Source organism: Symphalangus syndactylus, chromosome 4, assembly GCF_028878055.3.
Source record: "Symphalangus syndactylus isolate Jambi chromosome 4, NHGRI_mSymSyn1-v2.1_pri, whole genome shotgun sequence".
Taxonomy (NCBI): domain Eukaryota; kingdom Metazoa; phylum Chordata; class Mammalia; order Primates; family Hylobatidae; genus Symphalangus; species Symphalangus syndactylus.
The window spans coordinates 45,897,157-45,906,313 of record NC_072426.2 but is presented as its reverse complement, the minus strand read 5'-3'; the positions used below and the strand labels follow the sequence as shown (position 1 = coordinate 45,906,313).

At 50.3% G+C, this 9,157-nt stretch overlaps 1 protein-coding gene across 2 annotated transcripts in view; it reads right to left on the bottom strand.

Annotated features, from left to right (window-relative positions):
• Positions 1-454: 454 nt before the first annotated feature.
• The window catches only part of SLC29A3 (solute carrier family 29 member 3), a 44,761-nt gene continuing 36,058 nt past the window's right edge, over positions 455-9,157 (bottom strand). For both annotated transcript variants that reach the window (XM_055274600.2, XM_063637916.1), the window contains exons 5-6: positions 7,895-8,057; positions 455-1,880 (exon numbers count right to left, since the gene is read on the bottom strand). In XM_055274600.2, coding sequence (XP_055130575.1) covers positions 1,226-1,880; positions 7,895-8,057 — 818 coding nt within the window. In that variant the 3' untranslated portion in view covers positions 455-1,225. The remainder of the gene's footprint in view (positions 1,881-7,894; positions 8,058-9,157) is intronic.

Below are 9,157 nucleotides of genomic sequence, written 5' to 3'. Positions count from 1 at the left end.
CCTGGGTGACAGAGCAAGACTTCATCTCAAAAAAAAAAAAAAAAAAAAAAAAAAAGAAAATCCTCAAATTAGGCTGGGCACAGTGGCTCACACCTGTAATCCCAGCACTTTGGGAAGCTGAGGTGGGAGGATCGCTTGAGCTCAGGAATTCGAGACCAGGCTGAGCAACATAGTAATACCCCATCTCTACGAAAAATTTTAAAAATACAGAAATTAGCGAGGCATGGTGGTGTGCACCTGTAATCCCAGCTACTCAGGAGGCTGAGGCTGGAAGATCACTTGAGCCCAGGAGTTCAAGGCTGCAGTGAGCTATGATCGAGCCACTGCACTCCAACCTGGGTGACAGAGCAATATCTTGTCTCAATAATAAATTTTAAAAAATCCTCAAATTGCCTAAACTGAGTATGCCATTGCTTGTTAAGACTGACTAACAGAGACATCAATGAGGCTGACATTGAATACTCAAGTATTTATTATGCCCTTGAACCAATGGCTTTGACATGTTGTAAACAGGAACACTAAAAGACCCTCATCTTGACCCAGGCCATAGACCACCAGGTCATGAGGATCCCTCTTTGAAAACCCAGGCCAGACACGCTTGATCCCTTGCACAGGGAGGCCCTCTGGTCCCTCTGGAATGAAGCATTCATGGAAGGCCTGTCTTTCTGGGTTTTCCAGTCTGGTTAGTGGGCAGTTGTTCACCCACAGAACACAGGGGTCTGTGCATACTTGAGTCTTGGGCCTGAGGACTGACCATGCCAGGGGGACTTCCATTCCAGGGAGACCCCTTCAGGGTAAGGAGGGCTGAGCATTTGCTTGCATCTCGCTGTCAGCTGGAATGAGCACAGCTGGGAGGATGCAAAGAGCCCACGGCTGGGTTTTGGCACTGGTTTTGTAATAACTCTAGGGCAAACACTGGCAGCATCTTTGAAGGGCTAGAAAGAAGGTGGAATGTTAACCATCAGCTGTGAAGGGAGTACCCCTGCTTTGTACTATTTCTTCAACTGTCTCAGGAATGTCCTGTTAATGTGTCTGGAATATCTGCCTTGCACGGAATGGACATGGACATGGCTCACTGGCATCTTGGGAGGGATGAGGCCTGAGTGTGCTCTGCTCTCTGTCCCCAAGCGAAACTCTAGGCCTTTCCTCCATGGCCCCCAGCCCTCCTGCACTCTCTCCTCATCTTCAAAGGCTCTAAAGCACCAATGTCCTCTTGTCCTCCCTCCTAGATGAGGTGCACCAGGAGGGTAGAGCAGGCTGAGCCCAGTGTTAAGCCCAAGCACACATAAAAGGACATCACCACTCCCGTGGCCTCAGCCAGCTCCCTGGGCACAATCTTAGGCCCATAGAGGAGGGCCAGGGTGCTGAGGTAGCCGTTGCTGAGTCCCAGCAGGGAGCTGAGGAGTGCGGGGTACACATCGGACTGGAAGACCACAGTCTTCAGGTGGACGCGGGGCTGGTAGTTACAGAGCACGAAGAGGGGGATGAAGCAGGTCCGGAGGAGCACAAACCCCGGGAGCGCCTTGCTGTTGGGCCCTGGCACCTGGATCCAGGCGGTAAGCTGCCGGCCACACAGGTCAGCAAAGTTGTACAGGAGGAAGGTAGTGAGGGGGATGAAGAACTTGGTGGTCCACAGTGAGCCCGAGCCCTTGTTGAGGGACTCGATGTTGGTGCAGATGGCGGGGTAGATGAGGCTGGTGATGAAGAAGATGTAGGTGACACAGAAGCCCAGGCTGGCCGTCTTCTTCAGGATGGGGCGGAGAGGGGGCGTGTGGGAATCACTGAATCTGGAGGCCACCAAAGGGGCACTGGGGGAGTCCTGAGGAAGCTCCTCTTCACCAGAAAACACATGGGCCACAAGAACAGGCCTCATGTAGTACCTGCGGGGAGGAGACAGGGCCACCATCAAGCAGGTTGCTTGGGATCTGAGTCAGCACAGCCAGGGGTGGGCACTCAGAACAGAACCTTCCGGCCCAGCATGGAGAGCCCAAGCCCTGTATGCCCACAGCTCCAGCGTTCCCTGAGATGACAGATGCTGTCACGGGGTGGCCAGGGGAAGGCCTGCACCATCCCTGGCCTGCTTGCCAGCGCAGTGGCCATGCCATGGGCAGGGACAGAGGAAATCAGGACTGACCACTCATGGTGAGTCTGGGCCCCTGTCCTGGCTCACCTGTTTGTTATATTTTAGGAGAGTAGAGGTAAAATAGTATTAAAAATGCAAATTTCTAAAATGATAAAAGGAATACATGCTTGATACAACAAACCCAAATAATACAGAAAATAAATGATATAGTATTAATAGAAAGGGGACTCTGACCTCTTCCCACTTCTGATTTCACTCCTTAGTGGTACTGGCCATTAACATTCTAGGCCGGGCATGATGGCTCACACCTATAATCCCAATACTTTGGGAGATAGAGGCAGAAGGATTGCTTGAGCCCAGGAGTTCAACATCAGCCTGCACAACCAAGTGAAACCCTGTCTCTACAAAAATGATGATAATAATAATAATTTTAAAATAAAATAAATTAGCCAGGCGTGGTGGTATATGCCCGTAGTCCCAGCTACTGGGGAGGCTGAGGCAGGAGGAATGCTTGAGCCCAGTTGTTCAATATAGTGAGCTATGATCACACTACCACACTCCAGGCTGGATAACAGAGTGAGACCCTGTCTCAACAAAACAAAACAAAACAGAAAAACCAATCTGGTACATACTGTTCCATGCACACACAAACAACACTCACACAGTTACATTTCTTAAGCAAGAGTGGGGTCAAGCCATACATATTGTAAAACTTTCTGCAACAGTGTAATGCCTAAATACAATATATGTAAATAATATATATAAATGCCTTATACTAACTGCCTAAATCATGCATAACTGTGAAACATAAATGAATACATAAAATTGCATAAAGAACAGTATCTTGTGGCCATCCTTCTACACAGGAACATGTGGCCTATATCTCCCTTATGTTACTCTACAATGGTTCACTGGATGGATGTACAATTTAACTGCTCCCCTACTGATGGACACTTAGGTTGCGTCGACTTTTCATTACTACAGACAATGTTGCAATGAATATCCCTACACATAAATCCTTGCACATGTATACTAGTATTTTGGTAGGGCAGATTTCTAGAAGAGGAAATTGCTGGATTAAAAGGTTTATACCTTTAATGTTTTGATAGCTACTGATAAACTGCTCTCCTAATAGGTACTACCAGTTCAACTCTGCCCAGCACCATTTACCCACCCTAACTGAAGTAACTTGCCCTGTTCATCTCTACCAGAGCACCTGTTCAGTTCCTTCAAAAGAACTGACTACAATCTATAGTAATTGCATTGGTTTACTTGTTTATCATGTGTCTCCTTCGGTAGAAGACAGGTTCTTGTCACGCCTGTAATCCCAGCACTTTGGAAGGCCAAGGCGGGCAGGTCACTTGAGGTTAGGAGTTCAAGACCAGCCTGACCCAATGGTGAAACCCCACCTCTACTAAAAATACAAAAATTAGCCAGGCATGCTGGTGTGCGACTATAGCCCCAGCTACTCAGGAGGCTGAGGCAGGAAAATCGCCTGAACCCGGGAGGTGGACATTGCAGTGAGCCAAGATCACGTCACTGCACTCCAGCCTAGGTGACACAGTAAGATTCCATCTCAAAAAAAAAAAAAAAAAAAAAAAAAAAGAAGAAGCAGACAGGTTCCTGGAGCAAGGACCACATTTGACTGTTTCTAGCTAAATCTTCAGGCACGGAGTAGCCCTTCAACACATAACTGTTGAAAGAACTGAGAAGTAGCCTATAGAAGTGTCTTCCATATCTTCAACACTGAATATCATCAATCTTTCCAACTTCTGCTATTCTGACCAATAAGAAAGCTTAGATCACCTTCCCTTACTGTGTGACCTTGCCTGAGCCACTCAACCTCTCTGGGTCCCAGGTATCTGAAAACCAGGAGACACAGCCTGACTGTATTAATGCAGCTCAAACAGAGGGAGTTGGTGTAGGGGTGTGTGTGTAAGCACTAACTTGGTTCTGGTTTCAGCCTTGTCTCTGCCTCCCTGTGTGATCTTGGGCCAGGCACACCCCTTTCTGGGCCTGCTTCCTCCTCTGTAAAATGGAGGTTTCAAACAGCCAAGAAGTTTTGAAGCCCCAGTCAGTCCTCCCACCCTGAGGACCTGCAGATAGCACGCATGTGGGTGAGTGGGTGTGTGGGAGGGCCCCTCCCCAGAATCCAGAATCACTCTTGAGTGATGGTGAACGGGGTGCTTCAGCCAAGAACCCTGTCTGGTTTCACAATCGCTATCTAGGGAAAGAAATATTCTTACTTCCCCTCTATTCAGCGTCATCAGGTCCTTGCCTTAAGTCTGCTCTCAGGAAATTCCCCACCAAGTTCCTCTGGTCACAACTCATCCTCCTAAGTTATTCCAAATTTTCCTGCGTCATCTCACTCTCCCAAATGTAGGACGGGCGAGCTTGCCTTTTCAGGAAGATTTAGTCCAAGCAGACCCGGAAGCACAGCTCTCTCCATGAGCCCCATCCTTAGAGAAGTGTCTATGAGCCCACAGATCCTGACCCTAGTTTTAATCAGCAAAGAAACAGAAGCTTCTGTCCAGGCACAGTGGCTCGTGCCTGTAATCAATCCCAGTGCTTTGGGAGGCTGAGGTGGGTGGATCACTTGAGGTCAGAAGTTTGAGACCAGCCTGGCCAACATGGTGAAACTCTGTCTCTACAAAAAACTACAAAAATTAGCTGGGCATGGTGGCCCATCCCTGTTGTCCCAGCTACTCGGGAGGCTAACTTGAGGATCGCTTGAGCCCTGGAGATCAAGGCTGCAGTGAGCCGTGATTGCGCCACGCATTCCAACCTGGGCAACAGAGTGAGACTCCGTCTCAAAAAAAAAGAAAAAGAAAAAGTAATAGAAGCGTCTTCAGGATAGCATGGTCCTGGGTGTTCTCTGTCTCACATGCTCAGCTGGAAGGGACTCTGGCCTGCCCAAATGAGACTAGGAACTAGGGTGACCAACCATCCTGGTTTGCCTGAAATTGTCCTGGTTTTAATACTTACAGTCCCTTGTCCTGGGAGCTCCTTTGGCTCTAGGCAAGCAAGGAAGGTTGGCTACCCTGCTGGAAACAGACCCACCCAAAGCACCAGAAACAGGACACGAGGAAACAGCACAAGGAGTGGGGCGACCCTCCTGTTCCTCTGTTCATTCAGTGGCTGGAGAATCATTTAAGGCACAATGCTGAGGTGCCAGGCAGTGTACAGGATGCTGGGGGATGGAGAGCCAGCCAGGCCACAGGAAGCACGGGGACGTCAGCCTGGAGCCACAGCTAGGCAATTTCTGATGACAGCCCTGAAGGGGCGGGGAGTGCTGGGCAGCCCAGCGGTCTGTAGGTGCCTGGGATACTGCATAGCTCAAGCAGATCAGCCCCCTCCTATCCTCAGAACCCTGAGGACTGCTGAAGTGGTGAAGAATCCTATAGCTGGGGAAAGTGGCTCATTCTCAGCCCAGGGGGAATCACTGTTCTGCTGAAAGGCTGGGGTTTCTAGGGGTTAACAAAGTGACTCTCCTCATGAGGACAGGGAGAATGAATGATGAGATAAGGCCCTTGCAGTCGCGAGCCAGGGATGTAGCATGATCCGGTGGGGAGAGGCTACTCCAGAAACAGCTCCAGTCCTGCCTGTGACTCACCAGGTGAGTGACCTGGGGCATGCTTGTGAACTCTCCTAAGCCTCAGTTTCCCCAGCTCTCAAGTGAGAAAATACAATCACAACTGCACAGATTGTCATATATCATAAACAAAAATATACACATAAACTGCTTAGCTTTGTGCCACTGCAAAAAATAGCTTCCTGTGGAACAGGGCCGCATCAGGGGCAGATCTCTCCCCCGCTCTCGCACCTGGCACATCACTTAGCCTTCTCTTGGTCTCAGTTTCCTCACCTGTTAAATGGGGATAACTCCTGCCTTTCCTACATTAAATAAGATAGTGGATAGGAAAATGCTTTGAAAAGAATAAAACACAAGAGAAAGACAAGGGTTGTTTTTGTAAAAAGCAGCAGGCAGCAAGAAAGCAAAAGGAGGAACTGGAGACAGAAAGCAAGAGTAAGACTCGAGGTGAGAAAACAGATCGTAGAGGTGGAAAGAAGCCCCATAAGGCAGCAAGTTATCCAGGCACAAGTTTGGAGTCATCTTAAAATCCTGCCTGGCTCTACTACCTACTGGCTCTGAGATTCAGGCAAGTAATAATTTAACCTCTTTGTGCCAGGCACGGTGGCTCATGCCTGTAATCCTAGCACTTTGGGAGGCTGAGGCAGGAGGATCGCTTGAGCATAGGAGTTCAAGAACCAGCCTGGGCAACATAGTGAGACTCCGTCTCTATAAAAACTTTTTTTTTTTTTTTTTTGAGATGGAGTCTTGCTCTGTCACCCAGGCTGGAGTGCAGGGGCACGATCTCGGCTCACTGCAAGCTCTGCCTCCCAGGTTCACACCACTCTCTTGCCTCAGCCCCCCGAGTAGCTGGGACTACAGGCGCCCACCACCATGCCCAGCTAATTTTTTGTATTTTTAGTAGAGACGGGGTTTCACCGTGTTAGCCAGGATGGTCTCGATCTCCTGACCTGGTGATCCGGCCTGCCTGGGCCTCCCAAAGTGCTGGGATTACAGGCGTGAGCCACCGCGCCCGGCCTACAAAAACTTTAAAAAAAATAGCTGGGTGTGGTGGCATACCTGGAGTCCCAGCTATTTGGGAGGCTGAGGTGGAAGGACAGCTTGAGCCCAGGAGGTCAAGGCTGCAGCAAGCCACGATCACATCACTGCACTCCAGCCTGGCCTGCAGAGTGAAACCCTGTCTCTACTAAAACAACAGCAATTTAATCTCTCTGAACCCTGGTCTTTTTTTTTTTTTTTTTTTTTTTTTTTTTTTTTTTTGAGACGGAGTCTTGCTCTGTCGCCCAGGCTGGAGTGCAGTGGCGCTATCTCGGCTCACTGCAAGCTCCGCCTCCTGGGTTCACGCCATTCTCCTGCCTCAGCCTCTCCGAGTAGCTGGGACTACAGGCGCCCGCCACCACGCCCGGCTAATTTTTTTGTATTTTTAGTAGAGACGGGGTTTCACCGTGGTCTCGATCTCTTGACCTCGTGATCCGCCCGCCTCGGCCTCCCAAAGTGCTGGGATTACAAGCGTGAGCCACCGCGCCCGGCCGAACCCTGGTCTTCTAATCTGTGCATGGGAATAATAATAAATAATAATAGTACTGTACTCTAAGAGGAACAGGGGAGTGTTTGTTTTTTGTTTGTTTGTTTGTTTTTAGAGAGAGAGGGTCTTGCTGTCACCCAGGCTGGAATTGCAGTAGTGCAATCAGCTCACTGCAGCCTCCAACTCCTGGGCTCGAGTAGTCTTCCCACTTCAGCCTCCTGAGTAGCTGGGACTAGAGGCACATGCTGCCATGCCCAGCTAATTTTTTGTTTTTTGTAGAGACAGAGTCTCACTGTGTTGCCCAGAATGGGTCTTGAACTCCTGGGCTCAAGCGATCTACTTCTTGGCCTCCCAAAGTGCTGCGATTACAGGTGTGCTCCACGGCGCCTGGATAGAGGTGTGAGCATTGAATGAGGTAGGACACATCATGCTAGCAGGAACACAGCGCTGGAGTAAGGGGCTGTGTTTCACCAATGGGAACTATTATTCACCATGATTAAACTTGAGGCTCCAACTGCTTGGGTGTGGCACAGAGTCAGCCTCTCACATCCACCAGCCAAGCCAGTTTGTTGAGCAACTGCTTTGAGCCATAGCACCTAGACAAAGAAGCCAGCATAGAATCTGCTGAGAAAAAGAAGCAGGGCTGTAACTGGACACACAGGAAGGAGGCATGGACAGTGAGTGGCACCTTCACCTGGCATACTCCAGCCTGGACAGCAGCAGGTAGAGTCCCATGCAGAGCACGAGGAAGATGGTGGCCGTCAGGAAGAAGGCCAGGGCGCTGTCCCTCACGTCACTGGATGCAGCCAAGTCCACCAGTGAGGCCACGGCACTGACCGTCCCGCCCATGGCTCCTCCTGCAGAGAACAGAGGCCACGCAGAGATGGTGAGGGGTGGGCGAGGAGGAGGAGGGGTGGCTGCGGGCACCCCCTGCTTGGGTTTCACAAACCAAAATAAAAATTCCTCAGTGCGAAAAATGCCAAAGCTCCCTCAGTGTCCTGAAGCCTCAGAGACAGGGAGGGCCCAGCAGCCAAGCATTTCCAGCATTTCCTGAGTTTCTAAGGGGGTCATTTTCCCCTCTCTCTGCTGGACTTGTAAGAGGCTGCTGCCTGAGGTGGCATGTGGCCTTCAGGGGACCACCAGTCCGCTGCCTTTCCTGTTTCACCTCTGACCCTCACCTTCCATCTCTCTTTATTGCCCTTCTAATGGGGGCTGAAATTTTAGATTTAGGGGCAGAAAGTGCCAGAGACCTCTGGATTTCCTCTTCTCTGCCCCTGGCCCAAAGTACCCACCAACCAAACTGGGAAGGAGGCTCAGGGACTGTCCTCACATAGGGTCCCCTGCTGCCCAGAGGCCACCCTTTCTGGGGGTGTCCTCACTGGCTATAAACCCCCACCATCGCCCACTCATGAGCTCACGGAACCTACTGTGTACCCCAAGGTGGCTGTGGCACCATGTGCATGTGAATGCATGTGTAACACATACAACACTCACACACACACAGTCACACACCTACACGCACACACAAGCACGCAACCACCCCACCACATGGAATGTTCTCCTTGCCAATGGCTTTGACACACATTACCCGTGAGATGGTGTGGCTGCCACACCTTTCACTGCTACCTAACAGAGGAGGCCACACGACCTACTTGGGTGCCAATGGGCCTAGGAGTCAGGCAGAAGGACGTGTCACCTGGACTCTGCTACTTGCTAGCTGGGACCCTAGGGGTAATGTGGCTTCTCTGACTTTACAGTTTGCTCGCTTGTAGAATGGAAATAACAACCCCCACCCTGTGTGGTTGCTTTGAGGACTGACTGAGATGATGTTCAGAAAGGGCCTGGCACTCAGCAGACTTCAACAAACGCTATGCTCTGCCTTGCCACGACTACACCGTTGCTTCTGGGAGGCAGCAGACATGTCTTTCTGTTCCTTCGAACCCTCACAGCCATGGGT